The sequence below is a fragment of the Leptonotus elevatus genome, chromosome 7 (assembly GCF_054856555.1).
Source record: "Leptonotus elevatus isolate MCC_2025b chromosome 7, RoL_Lele_1.0, whole genome shotgun sequence".
Taxonomy (NCBI): domain Eukaryota; kingdom Metazoa; phylum Chordata; class Actinopteri; order Syngnathiformes; family Syngnathidae; genus Leptonotus; species Leptonotus elevatus.
Window position 1 is genome coordinate 14,580,725 of NC_141245.1, and position 21,487 is coordinate 14,602,211.

The 21,487-nt window shown below is 39.1% G+C and overlaps 1 protein-coding gene across 2 annotated transcripts in view; it reads right to left on the reverse strand.

Moving 5' to 3' along the window:
• Nucleotides 1–354: 354 nt before the first annotated feature.
• LOC147171049 (galactosylgalactosylxylosylprotein 3-beta-glucuronosyltransferase 1) overlaps nucleotides 355–21,487 on the reverse strand; it is a 76,865-nt gene continuing 55,732 nt past the window's right edge. Inside the window, exons 3-9 of one of the 2 annotated variants that reach the window (XM_086081132.1) lie at nucleotides 17,573–17,722; nucleotides 15,846–15,988; nucleotides 12,642–12,710; nucleotides 12,047–12,558; nucleotides 6,426–6,722; nucleotides 2,990–3,097; nucleotides 355–2,178 (exon numbers count right to left, since the gene is read on the reverse strand). In XM_086081132.1, the coding sequence (XP_085937258.1) occupies nucleotides 3,011–3,097; nucleotides 6,426–6,722; nucleotides 12,047–12,558; nucleotides 12,642–12,710; nucleotides 15,846–15,957 (1,077 nt within the window). In that variant the 5' untranslated portion in view covers nucleotides 15,958–15,988; nucleotides 17,573–17,722 and the 3' untranslated portion in view covers nucleotides 355–2,178; nucleotides 2,990–3,010. The remainder of the gene's footprint in view (nucleotides 2,179–2,989; nucleotides 3,098–6,425; nucleotides 6,723–12,046; nucleotides 12,559–12,641; nucleotides 12,711–15,845; nucleotides 15,989–17,572; nucleotides 17,723–21,487) is intronic. The other variant, XM_086081133.1, reaches the window with a different exon arrangement.

The window sequence follows — 21,487 nt, forward strand, 5'->3', positions numbered from 1 at the left end:
AAACATATTTTACTTTATTGTCCGACATTGCTTTGGGACTACAAACGTACCTGTGACGTAATATCCAGTCAAAACGTGCAACGTGTATTCGGTCTTGCCAGCGGTTATTCGCAAAACCTGTTTCCGTAGCCCAAAATTCGCATTTTCGTTTTTCTTTTTTTCTTTTATACGCTTCAAAATCCACCCCCTTTAAGCGTAAAAACCTTTTTGCGAATTTTGGGCCCATTCAGTTTTATTTTCGCATTTCTTGAAAATTCCAATAAAAATGGGTGGATGGAAACCCAACTACTGACATGTTAAGCCACAATGTGAAATGAAAATAAATCAATGAAAAAAATAGTCAAGACAGTCAAGTTGATGTTCTTGTTTATTTTTCTTGATTCTTGAACTACCATCTTCCTCTGAGATCAAATTCGCAGAGGCAAATGGACAACCTTAAAGAGTCCCATGCATAAAGTGAGATTCACATGAGGATGACTGAAGATGAGGGAACAAGGGAGGGTTTATGTGGAGTGTATTGTGCCTTAGAAGCCCTTCGGAGAGCTGTTAATGCTTATCAAGTGACATTAAATATGGAAAAAGCGCTACTGCTTATGCGCCGGTGGGTCCTCTGTTAGCTGCTGATTGGCTGCACAATCGGATTTCAAACAATTCTAAAGTTTTTAAATCATTTAAATATACTATTGCTGATTCCGTTTTTGATATGATAATCCTTAGATGGATTACAGTATGTGTGCATGCTGTTTTATAGTGGGCAGACAGTGCTCTGATTTTATTGCACACCCGTACCTCAAATAAATACATAAATAAATAGAAACTTAAAAAAAAAAACCCAGCAGATCAAATTGTAAGATGACAGTGCACAATCATGCAGTAAATAAAAACAGCCTGAAAGGTAAGTTTTGTCCTTTTCGGAGACAGTATCTTGATCTACTCCAATGTAATCTTTAGACTGGAACAATCTTTATGCATTCTCCTCCTGCTGCGTGGTGCTGTGGGTGATGCGTGTGTTTAGATAGAACTTGGCAGCGGTACAGAGGCTCAGCGTTCGAATCATCTGCAATTGCTTCTCTGCCCGGCGCCGTTGAGATAAGCTCTGATTTATCAAGTTGAAAATGTATGCGGATATTAATGTCACTGCCCGCAGAGGCTTAATACAGCTGCTGTGTTAAGCCAAATTATTTTGCTTTGACTGTATAAGGGTATATACTGGAAATTCAAATAATCAAGGCCGTGTATGAAATCTGTTCTTCTTTTGGAGTTTGCACAGCAAACTCCATTTTGGCTCAGTTGCTTCATATTGAGAAACAATTACACAAAAAATGATCCATGATGGATTAATCAATTAGCGTGCCCTTCCCTAATTTGCTTCTTATGGTAAGATTGTGTGTGTATTTGCTGCACATCGAGAAGTGGAAAGCTTTACGGCAATAAAAATGACACAAATGGGCTTTTCAGCATTGATTTTTCAACACCTCTGACCAAAAACTTGACTGTGCTATTATTTTTCATAATGGACCAACATAAATACAGTAGTTACAATACATTTTGAACATTTCCTGATTGCTCCCATGAAGAATTTCTATTTACACACGTTATAACAAAGAAATACCATCAGTGTATTTTTAAGTGCTAAGTCAAAGGTGCATTTTTTTTTTTTAATGTACATTTTCCAACTGCGGCATCTTCAAGTGTTCAATGTGACTAAAATGCATGACTTATGGTAACCCAGGAGTAAATGTAAATGTGTGGGTCAGTAGTTTTGTCAACACCTAAACAAATTCAATTAAATTAAAGCAAACATTACATTGTTATCAAAAGAACATTCCTACCCTTCCAGTGTTTTGTTTGGAGAAAATCCAAAAGACAGCTAGTCCATGTAATGTCATTGTCCTTCCTTCTTGGATGAATTTCTCACATTTTTCATTTCTTTCGCTGAAGTTTATTTTTTTTGCTAGATCCTGACTTGGTTGAAATTGTGCTGTCTTTTTGTCAGGTTGCCATCTGTGAGACACCCACGATGTCTCTTTCGCAGACTTCATAAATAAAAGCTGCCCCTTCGCCAATCTGTGCTTTGATATAATACACTGGTATGCCCTTGTCCATTTCTTGGAGAATGCCACATACGTTGGACCTCAAAGGACATCTTCATCAATGCGTGTTCACAAAGACAAACGCCTGCAACAGAAAAGGAAATGATAAGAAAGTGGCAGAAAAAGAAGAGAAAGCAGTTGGGAATCAATGACGTAAGGGGACACATAATTGAATAATTGTGCGTTGGGAAGCGGCCGGTATGCGACGTGACGACGTCTGATTAATGTATAAAATCACTGTCATAACGTCGTGGCCGTTGTTGCAGTGCCTGCTTATTTGGCGGATTCAACATATTGTGGACCTTGTGATATTCGATCACTTTGATTAGCTGTTATCGTTAGCTAGCTAACAGCTCTGATTAGCTGTTATTGTTAGCTAGCTAATCAGCGCACGGTAGAGCTGTGCGATACTTGAGATTTTGGTATCAATCGATACCAAGTAAATATTGGTGACAGTATTGCCGTTATGGATATCACATACTTTCAGGTTAACATTTTTTTATGGTTTTTAAAATTATTTTTCCTATTAAATAACATGGTTTTTTTGTTTTTGTTTTTTGCTAATTAAACTTTCTTTTTAGGTTATATGCTACAATGTAATATCCTCAACGAAAACATATCTAAACTGTTGTTTAAAGTTACAATGTAGTATTTATCTTGAAAATGAAGCATAATTTGACTCTTAGTGTAAAATGTCATTCATTCACTGTAAAATTAAAATGCATGGTCGGACAGCTGTGAGGCAAGTGCACATCTACAAAACTTATGTTAGAATACAATTTCGTAGGTTTTCAAACATAACAAATCCAAGGCTGGTCAGGTATATATTTTTCTTTCAACTATCATCTTTGCTCGTATGTTAACACTTTTCAGGTCCATTATGCAATCTTACTTACCGGGAGATATGTGAGAAATGGCTATATCTCCACATTTGGGTCTGTGAATCCTTTTTTCCCTTCATTTACGAGGACGGGCTTCTCTGTTCTCGTGTGCCAAACAAGTATCTGGTGATGAAAAGAAAAACAGAACATACGCTTATTCAGTTAGCGCTGTCTTTCAACTACACTCTGCGCCATACTGCCGCTGAGTAAAAGCTTCTTGAAAGGGAAACAGACAGTACTGTAGATGGGAGTGAAGAGGGAGAGTGTTTTTTTGAAGAGAGAGGAAGACAGACAGATGGATATATTTCACTTTTTCTCCAAAAGAAATGTACAAAAGCGACACAATATAAGAAATAAATGTTAATTAGCGTTTGCCATTTCTTCCTTTCAAAATCACTTCCAAATGTGACACTCCGTTGATTTTTAACTCATTCACTGCCATTGACGGCTATAGACGTCAAAAATTCATTTGAACTATTTCTATTAGTTTAAAATGTTTCCCACTTTTGCTAACAAAGATATAAAAACCTAGAAAAAAATTATTGTACATTTTGAACAGATATACATTTTTTAATTAATCATGACTTAACTATTGAAGTAATGCGATTAATTACAATTAAAAAATTTAATCACCTGACGCGATTAAAAAAAGAAAAGAAAATATTAAAAATTGGGGGCATCAGGCGATTACAATTTTTAATTGTAATTAATTGCATGACTTCACTAGTTAACTCATCTAAATGTACAATGATTTTTTTCCCCTAGCTTTTCATACTCTTGTTAACAAAAGTAGAAAAAAAATGTTAAACTAATAGAAATAGTTAAACTGATTTTTTTGACGTCTATCGCCGTCAATGGCAGTGAATGAGTTAACTATATTTAGGCGAGTGAGGTGATTCCAAAACATTATTTTCTTCTTTCAACGGATCCAAGGACGCTTTTTATAAAGAGATAGAGTAACTTCCTTCCTGTCATCTTGCTGCGACTCTACTGAATTATGTATTGGCTACCGTGAGCTCACTCCCACTTTGTATAGGTATAAACGAGGTTAACCGTCACACTTGTAAAGAAGCCCAATGTGCAACTTCATTTTTGTCTCCCACGTCTAAATCCGCCCCTACGCTCGGTCCGCCTCATCTGCAATCAGCGCGGTGTCCTGACCTCGCTACTAAACCCCCCCACCCCCGCGCTCCTGTTCCGCTCTCTCAGCGGTTCCCCCGATTTGCCTGCCTTTCATTTACCCCTGTGGATGGCTGAGGGAGGTCAAGCACGGGCTGGCTGACAGAATCTTTTTCTGTCTGTGTGCGCTTGGCGTATGGACTCTGGCGCGCTGAAGCCCTCTGGCTGACTGGAGAGAGTTTTTCCGGAGTGCAAACTGCCCACGGGCCTTGAGCAGGATGGTGCATGGACACTGCATTATACATTTTAATTGCTTTTATACGTCCACGTGACACTTTCAGTGATAGACCACCCTCACACACTTAGTGCAAGGATGCGTTTTTTTTCTCCAAGGACCATTATACATTCATGAAAAAATGCAATGGCAGTATTGAACAAATGTTTCTTGTTATCTACTGTGTTTTTAAAACATTATTTCCTTTGATGTATGCATGCATTCGTGTGTATATTTTCAACTCCTGATCTGTGTTGCATTTGGAAGAAAAAACTCTTCATATTGTGTCATATCCATCCCGTTTATATGCCATTGAAAAATATTAGGGATGTTCAATACCACATTTTTTCAGACCGCATACTAGTACGAGTACTCAATCTTGAGTAATCACCAATACTGATACCAACCACTAGTGCGTTTGATACATACAATTTCCCCAAAAGACAATGACAGTTAATGTTAAAGAAAGGCATGTGTATCCCATAATACAAATTCTACTTAAAATTGCATGATATAAACGGCAATTTTCTTTTCTACTAATTTCTTTTTCTTCTTCTTTTCTACAATTGTTTTTTACTTTTTGAAAAGAAAGTAAAATTAATGAAAAATTTAATACAAATACATAATGTAATAATGAATTGAAATAAAATCATGATAACATTTAAAAACAGAATGCATACAATTTACAAAATGTGATGTTCGCACAAGTGTAGAATATCAATCTTAACAAGAGCAGTTTCTAATATTTTCAGTAGAAGTTATTCAATGTAACTAAAACAATACAATAAGTTAAAAATGTATAGCCAGTCGTTTTGTTAATATCTCTGTCGATCAAAAAATAATGTAAATAGAACAGTCATATAATTCTCTTTTTCTTCTTATTTATTTATTTATATATTATTATTATTATTATTATTATTATTATTATATACTTTGTAAATGTAGACTTTTTAATACAAATTGCCATTACAATCATGCAATTTTTTTAGGAAAAATGCTATATTGTGATATATTGATCTTTAAAATTTTAAATGATCTGTAACTGTTTTATTTATTAATTTTGGGGGGGGGGTGTTTGTGTATCAAAAGTAGTAGTGGTATCGGTACTTGATATCGGTATTGGTGACTACTGAAGACTTGAGTATACTTGTGCTGTGTCGGTCTGAAAAAAAGTGGTATGGAACTTGTAGGGGTTGGAATCTTTGAATGTCTCACAATTCGATTAGATTCCAATTTTTGGGTGTGCGATTCGATTAAGAACGATTTTCGATTCAAAATGATTTGATTGACAATGATTTTTGCTTCAATTTATAGATGTTCAAGGAATCGTAATGATCTGCTCCAGTCTGACTTGCTAATGCTAATTAGTGCTCTACTCGCAGCACTTTTATCTCTCAAAAGAACCACGCTGCAAAAAACAACTTTTATTGGAATAACTTGATTGTGACTTTTTCCTTCTACTCTCTAATGTGGCTACAACTTAACAGTGTATCAGACCGCGTGCAACCACACTGCTCCTAAGTGGTCAAATCGGGTACAACATGAACAGCGCTCCTAATAAAGGCACACAAAAGCAAAGGGAAGACAGTATAAAATAATTTAAATAAAATCGATTTTGTGACATTTAAAATCGATTCTGAATCGTACTAAATGAGAATCGCAATTCTTATGCGAATCGATTTTTTGGCACACCCCTTCAAACTTGCTTAATAAAAAAGAGAGAAACAAATCAAATTAAATTATAAATAAAATAAATGGGGGCTAGGCAATGTAAATAAAGAACAATAAAAAGACAATAATAAAAGACAGTGTATTTGAGTTCAATAGTACAGTAATTTTAGTGAGTGAAAAAAAGGTAATGTGCAAACATGTAGGCGGACGGATATCTAATTGTGGATTCTAAAGTGAAAATAAATGTATTATTTGAGCAGCTTGTGTTCATTTTGACACATCATTTCTATTTTACAATCCTGATACAAACTTGTGGGGCTTCCCTAACCACTCGCTGCTCAGCGCCAGTAAAAGTATCGTAGGAACCATAAAAAAGCATTGAATTACCTTAGTGCAATTGGCTGCTTTGGGTTCCAGGTCGTTGAGTGTGACAAGTTCCCGCAGCAAACTACTCTCCTGGTAGCCTCCCTTCACCCCGCGAAGCTTGAAGTACGCCTGCGGCTTGAATAGGATGAGCCTCATGTTGATGGCGAAGCCGGCCATGTCGATGGCAAAGGGCCGGTGGGGGTCGAACACTGTCTTCCAGCCGTACACTTTCCCGGCCGCGTTGACCTTGGGGGACTCGTAGCGCAGGCCGCCCACAAAGGCCACGGGCCACACGGAAACTTTCTGAGTTGATCTCATCTGGCGAGGAGGAGAGTGAAGGGAGGGATTAGTCATGTGAAAAAGTCGACATGACGGCGAGACTAAGTACGTTGACGGAAGCCTGCTATTATTCATGGTGAAAGACGGTTACTATCGACCCGGCCATCGTGCCGTGTACGGCTGACACATTGTTAGATGAAGGCCTTCACACGCGTTGCTCAACAGCTGGTCCGCAATGGAGACAATAAGCAGAGGTCATATTTAAAGAGAATATATGAACGAGGTGTTGCGGCTACGCCGTTGGATGTGGTCTGCGACTGGCCGAGGGGATTCTTTGAGTCATTCGTCTTACTTTGTCATTTAATCAAGTGCAGTGGCGTTTCATATGGTGAAGAAATGGAGGAGCACCAACCGCTTTCAGTTTCAATGAAAAGATCAATGTCATTTTCAGTGCAAGCTCATTGCCATTCATTCATAGAACTTTGTTTAAATCATGGAAAGACAAATTTGGGTTACTAGCGCCCCATTTATTGCCAAATGTTGATTTTTTTTTTGTACTATTCAAAATTCTTCTTAGAAAGAAAACTTAAACACCTTTTTATTTCTGTTGGAGGCACAAGGAAGTTGTCAGGTATGCTGGCCGGAGTTTGAAGGAAATGGTATTGCATCTATAAATTTCTGCCAGCAGGGGGTGCCTAGGGCTCGACATGCATATTACACAACGTGATTGTTTGGTGCTTTATGGCAGGTCATTAAACGTTGGTGCAATGCGCTGCGCTGACTTTATGAGGGAAACTCAAAGTGTGTGTAAATTAGCATTGCCAATCCATCTCGTAGACAGAATGTGGTTCAAATTTGGTAGGTGGAAATGGAGAAATGGAAGGCTTCCTTTGTTTTTTTTGCGCACATGATCAACTGGCCGAGCAAGTTTCATGTTCCTAAGAAAAACTTGGAAAGAAAAAATTGGGTGCTGAATTTAAAAACCGGGGTTCGACCGATGACCCTTCAAATGTTGTTTTTGAAATTGACCTGGATGTCACTGTTTGTTTAAAGCCATGTTTTGTTTAAAAAAAAAAAAAGACAAAATATAGTGCAACATGAATCAAATCTAATGACGCATTCAATAACTGGTAACACAAACTCGAAAAGGAAAGTTATTTTTTTTAATCAATATGTTTACAGTTGACAACAATTCACGTGGAATAGGGACCAGGCCGGTCTGTGGATACTGTAAATGAAAATACGCTTATAATTGACACCCAATTAAATGCATTGAGGAAAAAAATGGTTTATGCGCATTATATATATAGTTTTTTGAAATTTAATCAGCCAATTAATCTGTAATCATTTTTTTTTTTTTTTTTTTTTACAAAAATTGGTGTCTGCCTCACAATGTCTCTATTGGTTGGGCCCTTTTAAAACAAATGGAGGTAATTTTTAGGGTGTCACGCCAGAAACAAGATGTTCAATGTCACCAGGATGAACGCGACTTAAAATTTTGGAAACTTGTGTATAAGGAAAGCCTCAAGAAGGCATCTTAATTGGCCTAAGAATAATCACAACTAGGATCAGCAGTTGTTGCCAGCCATGTTTTTCTTTTATTTTCATTCACATTCAAACTGACCACAAAGGCAAAAAGCTGCTGCGGCCTTAAAAGTTTTTTTTAATAGAGGATAACGTTTCTGAAATAGCAGTCATTTAATCAAGGTCTCTGCTGCTGAAATAATGATGCCAGTGCCTCTCTTGTGCATAAAAATCAAGGTGCAATGAGAATAGACGGTGAGAAGACAAAAATAATCTGTATGCCAAACATGTGGTAATAATTTACGCCTCATGCGCTTTTGAAACCCCCAATGCAAATCAACCTTCTTCTTTTTTCCTTTTTCCTTTTCCCCAATTCCAGCCCTTGCGCTAGACGGCTGTGTGATCTGATGTGGCGCTCTGTGGTCAAGCTCACCAGATCACAGAGCGGCGGAGCTTGAACGGCATGAAGCAGACTGGATGCTTGTGGGACTTTAGAGATGGGAGCTCAATGTGCCAGGCACCAAGATGCAAATTGGCAGGATGCTCCATCTTAATGAGCTCTGGGCTTTAAAGGCAGATGCGAGAGGGAGTGTTTTCATTTGCGCATCCATGTGATGGTGGCTGATATCATTTTATATAAAGGCTTGCCGGTGGATCTTTCATCATATGCTGCGATTGAACAGCTTTGCACTCCCAGTCTTTTCCATATTAACACCCAGCTGTGCATCTTTCGGTGCTCGGCTCATCTGCATCTTATCGCTAACCAATCAGAATATGAATCGTACAGCAGCTTGCAGTAAGTACATATACTGGTGTTTAGCTGTGCTTTCTGAACCACCGAATTGGGGAATAAAACTACCACTGAGTCAAATAAATAAATAAATAAATAACAGAGGGGACAACTACATGGCACACACCAGCTATTGCAGTGCATTCTGGGGCTTGTAGTAGCAGCAGTGCACATACAGCGGCCAGTTTACTGTAGACATAAAACATGAGCACTGTAAAAAAAATAAGAGTAATATGTACTTGTTGTTTCACTCAGAAATTCTAAGTAAAGTTTTACAAGGCGAGTTTTGAGGACATTTTACCATTTTATTTATTAAAAAAAAAAAAAAGCTACTCTATGGTTGAGAAACGAACCTGCAACCTTCAGCCACTTTGGTCCCCGAGCCATGCTAGTGTGTGGTAGTTGATGGTCAGGTGAAATCCGTGTACCTCCAGTTTTTGGACACCAGTAATGGCGTATAATGGCAAACAGCAAGTGTGGCATGGCTCACGTGGCAGAGTGGCTGTTTCCCAAGCTGAAGGTCATGAGTTAATTTCTCAACGCTTGAGTAATTATTTTTTTAATTTTTTTTTAATTTTCTTAATGAACTGGTAAATTGTACTCTTTGTAAAATGTACATAGAATTTCTGAGTGAAAAAACATTACTGGTTTTTTTTTCCAAGTAAATATTACTCCTTTTTTTTTTGTCCGATGCATATATCGTATTGAAAGGAATTCTAATGATTAATTACTAATCTAAACATAAAACTAACATTCATTTAAGCGTCTAAAAAGGTTTTAAAAATTCCCCTGCGATATAGCACATAATGAAGTGTGGTACAGGCGATATCAAGACACTTGTCACTTTTCCATCTAGAATGAAAAGGTGAAAATGAGAGTTGCTCGCCCCGGAGTTTTATTGGGGGGGGGGGGGGGTACAGTAACATATAGTATTGGTAATATGTAGTCTGGCACTGATGTGTCAGTCCAAAAGAAAAGAAAAGAAGCGAATACTCAAGTATTCAACGCGTAATCCTTGGGGATGCAAAGATTATAAAACAAAGAAATTGTTTTAGTTCTTTTGTGCCTTTTTGCAATTTAAATAATCTTCAATAAACAACAGATTTTGCAAATTGCAGATGTATTTTTATACTGCAAACACATCACAGAGTATCTTCAAAATGCATCTTAATGTTGTGCAATATTCTCGTGATTAATTTTGATTTGCATTCTTAAGGGATGAGAACAGTGTCAAAGAGGCAGCTCTATAATTGCATAGTTCTTACCACAGAGTAAATATAAATGACAATGTAAATAAGTAATTTGAGATGAAAACAAACACTTTTACGGCACCTCAATAACTTGCAAAGAAAATTAACATTTAAAGAGTTTCTTTGTTTGCTCTTAATTAAAGACATGACCTAAGAAGTATGCATTTAGAAAGAGATCAATGGCGCTCAAGGCAATAAGAGGGATGTATATATATATATATATATATATATATATATATAGAATATAAGGCAATAACTCAGCATTTCTAAAGCGTTTGAGATAGAAGAGAGGTTCTATTTTATGATTACACTTTATTGAATAATATCCAGGGATAGATGTAGGTAGGTTTTATATTCTAAACCAAACAGCAAAAGCTTCTTTTGGTTGCGGCATTAGAAGACGATGACCTCGTTTTAAAGGACATACAGCACACAGACTCCTTTCGACCTTGTTTGCGCACTTGTCAGGTTGCAGACGACGGTCATATTTCTCTGGTGTCAGCAACAGCCACCGCGGTCGGATTTGTGTCTGTCTTTGCTTTTATTGTGCACTCTTTCTTTCTGTCGTCTTTGTCCTTTCAGGGCTGTTACGCCGCCACATAAATGGGCCTGTTGGAGGTGATGGAGCGCTTCGGAAGGAGACTGAGCACTTTGGCTGATTTCCAGCGAAAGGTAATGACAGGCTGCGTCGATACTTGACACTTTGCTCGCCACTGGACCAATACCCGAAGGATGCGGCTCACGTCTGTTCGGGGAATTCAGCTGATGTCAAGATGGATTGCTGGTCGGTGTGCTGATTATGGAAGCAAACTTGTTGGTGCTTGTTAGGAGCAAAATAATGAGTGGTCTCAGAGAGAATCCTGTGTTCATTATGTATCACAGTTTCCTAGGAAGCAGGCTGACTGAGCAGTGTTCTACACTGCCATCGGTTTCCCATAAAGTACAAGTGTAACAATGAACATTCAGCGGCACAATAGGGTCAGTAAAGGACACTGTGGAGCTGCTGATTTTTGGCTTCCTAATCAATGCAACGATCTTCCGCACTTCTTAGCAGAGTGGATGCTGAGCTCGTAGGGATTTTAACCCTTTATTGGGTATTCCAAACTAGCATAACATCTCAAATCAAACGCCCTTGAGGTTGCAATTTGGTATGTAATCAAAATTGTTTCACAAAAAGTCTCAAAAACAGAGTTTCGTCTGAACCACCATCTTGAAAAGGGAAGTCAACCCCAAAAATTAGACTGTTAGACTAGTCTAACGTGGCAAATTTTTTTTATAAAAAATAAGATTTTTATATATATATATATATAATAATAAATAAATAACAAAACAAAATATTCGTCTGGATTTTGCTGCTATTCTGATTAATATTGCATTTGTGGAATATGAGTTAAGCAGCAAAATCCAGATGGTTTTATCCATCTCTGGGCGGCCATTTTGTCACGTGCTGTCAACTGAAAATGACATCACAGTTGCTCAAGGCTCAGGCGACGAGTCAGATGAGCTGTAAATGTTCGTTACCTGAGCCCTGAGCAATGTCCAATGAATTGAAGCAAAAATGTGGCAAACACTGTTTATGTTTTTACATTCTATTTCATTTTGTCATTACTGAATGTTTATAAATCGAAATTGACTATAGAGTGCTATTCTTCTATTAAAAACTACAAAAATCAGCAAAACTTCATTATACCCCAGTCATGCAAGCATCAAAATATTAACGTTTTTTTGTTGTTCTTTCCTGACTATTTACCAGTCTTGAGAAGATGAGAAGAAGAAAAATGTGTAAAATGAGCACTAACCTCCTCAAACAGCTCCAGACTGTAAGTGTTGTCGTCATCAGCAAAGTAGACTATTCCAGCTTGAGTGCTATTTGCGTTGAAGGTCTCCCTCAGCCACCGGAGCGCCAGATTCCTCTGCATGGTCCCCCGGGGGATTCTAGGGTCCCTGGTGTCCCCCCGCAGTTTATAGTTCCTGGGCGTCTCCACATTTAGGTGGGTGTAGTTGAGGCCCGTTTCTCGGAGGAGGCGCGTGACAAGAGGCGTCCTCCTTTGGGAGTCCTCCACCAGGATCCAGTGCAGGTTGGGAATGTGGAGGAAGGTGTTAGCCAGCCGCGTCAGCTCGGCCTTTTGCACCGGCCGACTGTACGTGGGCGTGATGATGTGGATGGTGGGCAGCACGTCGGACCAAGGCGGCGGCCGCGTGTACACGTACTCAGTCCTCACCACCTCCACGATGTCCTTATCTGAGGCGCAGTATTCCTTGGAGTCTCCTGCCTGGCCGCCCGCCTCCCTCTTGCCCTCCACGCCATCATCTGCAGGTCGAAGAAGACACGGCAGGCATTAGTGCAACCCGGCGCCGCCCTTTGTACGCTTGCCTCAGGTGACTAAAGTGTACCTGAGAGTCGGTGGCGGACCGCAAGCCTCTCTGGAATGATAAAGATCTCTTTTACTAGGTGGTGACATGCTGCAAAAAGTGAAAGCAGGCACTGTGAGAGGACAACACAGCTGACGGATGGAGAGACGGCGCGAGAAGCCTTTTAATCCTCAAACATCGACTTATCAGGAAGGAAAATATGGCGGGTGCGCTCCTCTCATGTTGAAGTGTCAACACATCCACTCTTATCTACTGAGTCGCCTGCTGTGCTGCTGTTACAAATGCTTGTGTTCGCATGATTGTTGTGAACGCTATGCAACGTCAAAGGGGCCACGAAAACACGTTTTTAAGATGCGATGCATTTAATTTATGGCGCCTAATTGACCGTCAAGCACAAATGTACTTCTGCCTGTTCACTTCAAGAGCTACTCTTTATTAAGTTTTCAAAATTGGAAATGCAAAATCAATACTAAAGAAGTAAAGTTAAAGAAAAAGTATCTTCAGTAAACTTGAAAGAAAGAAAGCTTGAACATTTTAAAAGCTCAGAGCTCAAGCGACCAGACCGACCCCTGCCGGAACCGTCACGCTCTGTGATCCTGACAGGCGTTGCCATTCTGCAACAGCGAGGGACCCTCGAGGAGACTTGAGCTACTTTGACCTTCTTGTTCTTATTTTGTCGATCTGAGGAACCCCTTCACTAGAAATCACATTTCACCGCAGCGCAATGAATTTGTCTTTGCTTGATGCTATTCATATTTGAACGTCCGGCTTTTCAGCAGGAAACTGTGACAGGCCTTTATCATTACTAATATAAACATTAAGCTAATTAGTGTTTGACTTGGCTGGATCACTGACCAATAAGTATATGATTCTTCTACACATTACTGAGGCTCCCGGTATTGTTTATTCACAGAATATATTACAAAAATGGCAATATTTAAATTTTGTCTGTTTATATCCCACAAAAGAACTGCAAACGCGAGTTCATATTAGTAGCTGAAAAAGCTGTTCGACATACACTACTCACAAAAAGTTTGGGATATTTGGCTTTTGGGTGAAATTTCAGGACAAGCCTAAAATGCATTCAAACCTTTACAGGTGAACTTAATGTGACCTACTCTAAGCTTTTGAATGCACTTGTCCAACTGTTAAATGTTTCAGTACTTGTTGATGTTCGTTCTCTAACGAGAAGCTTATCGTCAAAATTCACAACAGGTGTTTGACCCTGGAATCCACCAATAAATGTCCTTATTTTTCAGAAGTTTTTTTTTTTCAGATATGACAAATGTTGACCAGCATGACTAAACGGACTGGCTCAACCTCAGGAGTTCCTTTGAGAATGAGAGCGGCCAACAGATTAAATCATATCACACATTCATGTACAAAGTAAGTTAGTGTAAAGGTTGCTGTCTTCCATATTTTGACAGATGTTGACCACTTCCTGTTATCAAGGCAAGAATGTAAACATTGGAGCATTAAAAAATGATATGAAATGACGGTGATAATACGATTATAGAATAGTATCTTATAGAAATATAATCGTGAAGGATATTTATGCTTTTTCATTTTGCCGTGGCTAAAAACAATCTTCGTCAAGAGTTCATCCCCGGAGCCATTCACACTTGAGACATAAAAGAGGATTTTTTGTGCAGCCCATAGATTAACACAATCTGCTGATGGCCAGATGTTCACAACAGCCTGCCAGCGAGAATGCTGCCAAAACCTCCAGCTCCTCTTTATAAGCTCTCACAAAAGCAAGCCTGTGAGCATTTGCAGTTAAATAACAGTGAGGATTTTTTTTTCTCTTTCGTTTCACACTCCACGGCTTCCTCCCTGCCGCACAAGACATTGACGTGACATTTTGTGTCACTGTATTTGCATTGGTTCTAGTGTATTAACCCTTTTGTATGCTTTTTTCACATCATAAGTCAAGGACAAAGAGACATATTGATTTGCTGTCCGTCTATTTTGTCTTTGCTTACCCAGGAGCTTACTTGACATTTCACACTGTTGATATGTGGTCTTGTGGGAGAAAGATTGTGAGGCTCATGAGTATAATGTACTAATGAACTGCATGTTGTTTGGGCTCCATTAAGCTAATTGATGAACGCATTTATGACATCAAAATGCAGCTTAAATGAACCTTGTAATTTATTAGTGGTGAATGTCAGTGGGTGAAATTGGGAAATGATTTAACCCAAAAGGATAAAATACATGGATTAATTGGAGTATTATGTACTGTGGCAAACCATCATCACCTTTCATCATACTTCTACTTCATATGGATTTCAGTGAGTTGTCAAAGTATTTGTCACTCTAAAGATCTTAATATTGGATTGCTGACACATAAATTAGCATTACATTAGATTGGTCTAAAACAGTGGTTTCTTTAAATGGGTTCGTTGGCCGGACATATAGGCCTATGTGCAATATGAATTCACATTTATAACAAAACGTAAGGTGTTCCACAGGGTTCTATTCTGGGGCCTCTGCTGTTTTCATTGTATCTGCTGCCCCTTGGTTTTATCTTAAGAAAACAACGGTGGTTGTTTTAAAGTTTTAAAGAGAGCCAGATTAGATGAAAAAGCGACTGTCCCTGTTCATGTTGTTAACCAGTAAAGCCTAAACCTATGTCTTGAATAAAACAAAACAAAAAACATTTTAATTTTTCAATAATGCGTATAGGAAACTGGTGGGCGTCCTCCAAAAGGATGAAAAATAATTGCAATAAATTCTTAATGGGCATCTGTCAGATGTGGGATCATAAAATGGCTACAAGAGAGTGGCTGGAACTGGTATCGGCCGCCGACGCAAGCACCTATCCATGTTTTTCATACTTGCCGATTCCAAATGAAAATATGGATACTGGTTTATTTTCTTTCTCATTGCCTTTCTCTGCATGTCCACCACATTTTTGTTTTGTGTTTCAGCGGAAACAAATCTGATGCACTTTTTATTCAACGTACTACTTAATTCTTGCAATATCATCTTCTCATGTTTTTTTTTTTGTGTGTAGATAATTGTGTGTAGATGATATCGAGGCCTGGGAGCCTCATTATGCACTCCATGACAAATCCACGACTGGATAAGTGTTGTTGAGCCGCAATGAAGCCGATGGTCACGGCAAGAGAGAACCTCTAAATGAGCGGGCTCCATGTGTAAACTTGAAGTGCGGTGTGAGGGTCGAGGACCCACTTCAGCTTCGATATGGCCTGCAATACGTACCCTTGTGGATGGCGAGGAGGGGAGCGATAGCGCTTTGGTGCCAAACTGTGATGAGCAGAGTCCAGGGTAACACGATCAACACGATGGCAAGAATATCTCTTCTCTTCGGCATCTCCAGGATTGGTTATTCGGGTCTGCATTACCTGCGGAGAAGCAAACCGCACACATCATCAGCTTTGCCTGAGCCTCTAAGATTAAACTAACTTGGACACATGGAAAATAAACTTCACACTACAGTCGTTAAACATGTTGCACAATTTTAATAGCTAGGAAATGAGTAGCGCATTTATGTGCTTTAATTAGCATTTAACGACTCAGGAGCAGCATATTAAGCACTTGAGCTCGCCCACATTCATACGGGACGGAGTTTGAAGACAATAGAACAACTGGGGGGGGGGGGGGTGATTAATAGACTTCTGTTGGCTTGGCAGAAGCTAGGACACATGGGGAATGAGATTGTGGAGCAGCAGAAGTTGATAAAAAATAAATAGAGTGTCTCGTAACGTGTGACTGCCAACTAAAAGAAGGTCAACACCGCAGGAGGAAGCCCTGCAGGAGGAACTGGTGCCAGGCGGCATCATTGAGGATGGGTCAAGCCCCTTTCCTGCTAAAGATAGTCTCCAGACAAATGACAGGAAAGAACGTCGCCAAAAGGGGCTTTGGCCCACAGCCAGTCACTCAGAACGTTATATAGTACGTTCCATATAGGATCTTGCAGGAGTGATGGATGATACCGTAGGTTTTTTGTGGGCTCTTTGTCCTAATTCTTTGTCTCAGTCCAACCTTGAGCGAGCTTCTAATTCATGCAAGCGTTAGCTTGGACTCAAGTTTAACCCTTTACAGGACGTATAGCAGAGGTGTTATAACAACTCACAGGCGGCTCCTTCATCCTCTATCGTAAGGGTCATCAACATGGTGCCTCCAAGAGCCACAAGAGTAGCTTGCGGGCATGTTCTAAGATTTGCTCACCAGGGATGGGACGGCCAAGACAGAAAAAGCACAAGGACAACATGACAACGCTAAAGTCCAGCAAGAACCAAATCAAGGGAAGACACATTATGACAGTTTAACTTTGCAACAGAGAGAATAATTGGCAAAAAAATAACAGATTTCCTGCGTATTGGGGGGGGGGGGGTTTGAATGTCATTATACTGTGTATAAGATAAGGCAAATAAATAAATAAATAAACAAGCCTTTTTTTTCCTGTTATTGGACTATTTTTAATATCGGACGATTAAAAAGGTCACACCCTAATAATATCATTATTAAAGGTCATTTGAACACATTTATTTCAGTAGTGTGTATCAAAGTGGTAGCCCTTCGCATCAATCAGTTCCTAAGAAGTAGTTCTCAGCTTCAACAAGGTTGATTGAAAATGACATCGTCAGCAGGCAGAAAGACAAAATAATCGTGCGGACGAACGCGCCCTCCTTTGCTCTCATCTGTGCCCTCTGCTCGACCATTCTTGATGAGTAAAGGCCAACCCCTTTACTTTTCAAGCAAGTCATTCCCTAATGGAAAGCTAAGATAACCTTGATGTCCTCACTTTGAGCCATCAGGGACATTTTCTCTAACTTGGCAAAGCTCCTCTTGAGAGATCAGGCCCGGTGCTCTGTCAACTGCCTGTTCTCAAAAAACTGTAAAAAAAACTATTTGTACGAACCTTTGTGTGCTTTACGGTGTACATTATACGGGACACGTCAAACTATCCAAAAACTGATACTCACCCACAGTCAGAACTGGATCATGGCATCACAGGTGATGCACAGCTGGGAAGCCCACAGAGCTTGCTAGGTGAGCTACGTAGCAGCAACATCATGCATGCTCTTCCTCCTCCGCTTCCACGTCGAATCAGACAGGCAACTCGTTGATCACGTCTGCAGGGCGGAGACATTTAATCAGTGATGATGCAATATGCATAGTGTACATCAATAGATACATTTCCAGCGCTGTGGTTACAATCTTGTCATCATCACTGGTACACTTTTGTGATCATCTGTGGTGGTTTCAGTCCAAGTCATTTTTGACTTTCGAAGTTGGCTTGAACTTTAAACGGGACTTTTCTTGATGTGTATAATTACTACCTAACATTTCAGCAAATGTTGTAAATCATTGGACAGTAGCAAGATCTGGTGTTTTACTGCCACTTTTCTTTTGTGTGTTTATGATCATGTGTTGTATTTACCCATCTCATTGTGTTCTTGCAACTTATTTTCTCTTCTCTTTTTTTTCTTTGTGGAAAGGGAGAAACAAACATTTGACATCTCTGACCTGGTTACTTAGTTCAATATTTTCAGTTCACGATAATTGTTTTTACAGAAGAGGGGGAAAAAAAAGCAAGCCAAAAAGTGTGCTAGTTGTAGTTCTCTTCCCGTCTGCTCTCCCTCTTTGGACAACTCATTTACAGTACATCATCATCAACCATCATTGCGAGTTTCCAAGTCTCCGAGAAGTTACCAAGATGGCTGTTTCGTCCTTTTCTTCTGAATATGATGTAGTTTGCGATTAAGAATTTAATGTTGGTCTCTTGAGGTCTCCCTGATTTGTTGGAATTTAGATGTTTCTGGGGTTGGTGAAGAACTCTGGTTGGTGGCCCGGTGGGTGGTGTCTGGTCAGTGCTGGATTTCACTTTCCTTTGTTTTCTTTGGTCCTTCCTCGGGTCTCCTGACGGCGGTGTTCGGTTTAGGTGAACGGTATGGGATTTTTTTAATAGGTTTTTGGTGAACTAACAAATACACACACACACGCACACACGCACATACACACCCCCACCCACATACAAAAAAAAAAGAAGAACAATGATGATGACATTATGAATGAACAATACTGAGCTCTTTAAAATTTTTTAATAATAATAATAATAATAAAAAAGAAAGAAATTAATTTATGTCTCCCTGCTTTGTGTCCTGAAGCTCCTTTTTGCAAAGTCTCAGAAAGAACTAGTTTATCCTTGAGAACCCTAAAAAATGTGAGATCACTGGAGAGGATTACCCAAGAGTGCACCATTATTATTCAACATTTTATGACATTAACTGTGGAACAGATGGATTAAGTTTGCTATTATTAGCTATGGGATCAATTAACCTTCAAAGTTTCATTGTTTTTGAAATTATATGGATGGCAAATGCAGAACTACTTTGAAAGAGGGAGTTTACTGAGCTGTGCATACTTCTTACAGTGGAGCTTGTCAAAGAACAGGAGCTTCATGCATGCGGCTACAAAAACAACAAACACAACCAAATGACAGGAGAATAAAGTAGTGATAAAAAGGTGACTTAAGAGAAGCAACAAATGCAATTGCCGCTAGAAACTGTCACATTTAACTCAATAGAACTCTCACTTTATTGTTCAAAAGAGCACACGAGAAAAAAAAGTAACCAAAAACAACAATGACAAAAGGACAAAGTGGAAGGAATGCAATGGTTGTAAAACACAAACAGGGGAATAAAATGTGCCATTTTAGAAAAACAATCCACTACTATAATGACGACTGAGTTGCCCTGTGACGACAGAAGAATGAAGGTGTGTGCTATGTGAACATCAGAGGGTGATTGACGGAAAAAAAATAATCCTGGTGCAGACCGAGCAGGCAAAAATAATTCCCGGATGTCCTTATTAAGACCCGGCCACCAGAATCTTTGAGTGATGAACAACTGCGCACAGCTAACTCCAGGATGACAAGCCACCTTGGATCTGTGTCCCCACTACATAAGCTCCATCCTCAAGTCCCTGGATATGAATAACTTGTCTTTCCTACACTCTACTGGCACTTGCATGTCTCTTATGGCGTCACCTCCTTGTTTCCACTTCCTACTAAAGAGCTCCCAGCAGCACTGGGACGATTGTGTCATGGGCGGGAACATTAGATGAAGGACTGTACATTCTGGAAAGGGCATCGAGCTTGACGCTCTGGGTCAGTAGGTGCTGTATATTATTATTATTATTATTATTATTATTATTATTATTATTATTATTATTATTATTATTATTGTTATTATTATTATTATTATTATTATTTAAAATAATAATAATTATTATTATTATTGGAATACTTTTTAATAATAATAATAATAATAATAATATATATTTTTTTATTATTATTATCTGTACTATTATTATTATTATGCCGTGTGTCTTGGTAGTGATAGTCTCATATTATGCGGCATGCATATCTTCAACTTGAGTTCACCGAAAGGTCGCCCTCATGCTAGTTTTGAGTTATATGCCCCATCAATCCAATTTGCACCTGGAGGCTCTTGGAAATGTGATACTCATGAAGTGGACTTATATTGCTAAAAATAGCAAAGCAGTAAAAGCAACTCTGTATGAATACCCTGCAAGGTGCAATAGACTCTTAAAATCAAGACGATTCTATTGTTTTCCTTACTAGATGAATTGGGTAATTAAAACTATATACTGTATGGATTATGCAAAATTATTAAGAGAAATCTGACTTTTTCTGCACCACTTGTCCCAATTACTGCAAATGCTACTTTCAAGCTTGATTTAGGTTACCCAAGAAATCTTGAATAAGCCATTAGCTGTGAGGATTGGCTCTGATTGATGGCCCGAGTCCATGCCAGGATCAGCCTGCCTCAGCAATGATAAAAGATTTAGGAGCACCAAGCCTAAGGCAGCTTGTTTTCTGCCGATAACCGCGGGGGAGAGTGCAGTCTGCCCTCAACTTATTCTGATTAATTTATTGGGCTCCTCGCTCAAGCCAGGCCACATTTTCAATGCGGGACCGGGTGGGAGTTTCTCAAAGCAATCTTGGCCGCAAACCCCGCTTGGCTTGTTCGTTACACCAGAGTATGTTTAATACTTTTTTTAATTGGACATTATAGCTAAGATGTTGTGACGTTGTTGAACACAAGGCTATAAATTATGTACTGTATTTATTATTTATTGTTGAATAAATGGAACAGGTTACAAAGGCTACCCGTAGCTTCTTTTATCAAGTGGAAGGAAATTAAATTGTTCTGCCTGTCACTTTCTGTTACTGGAATAGATAGATCAACAAAGTTTTAGTAAATTAATTATATTTTTCAGACAAAATAGGTTTATTTGGACAATTTATTTTGGCACACATGAAGACATCTAACAGCAATTGCTGCTGCATAGGCCAGGGGTTGGGAATCAAGCTATTCACAATTTGAGTTGTTTACTATTGGAAAGAATCACTTCATTTTTTTATGTAACATTTGCAATTGTCAACTGTAAAATAAAACTCAATAAATTAAAGCGAAGTAAAACCACTCATCCTACACTATTGGTATTATCAGAGGTGGGCGTTCCGTCAATATGGACGGAAGGTCCGTTAATCCGCCAATGACGGACGTCCATTTTGTTTACGATTGAATACATTTTCCAATCCGTCTATGACAGAAGTCAACAAATGACGGATTGCAGGTTCGGCTTGAAAATATTGACAGATTGACGATGACGGAAGGGTGTCCTGGCTGTTGAAGATTGCCGAAAGACGGACGCTCAAAATTCATTGACGCGCCTACCTCTGGGTATTTATAGGTCGTACTCATGAAAAGGTTCTGAAATGCTTTTGACATTCTCTGAATGAAACACCAAAACATTTAAGGATTAAGGATTGTAAGGACTGTATTTAGATCTTATATTTAAAAATATAA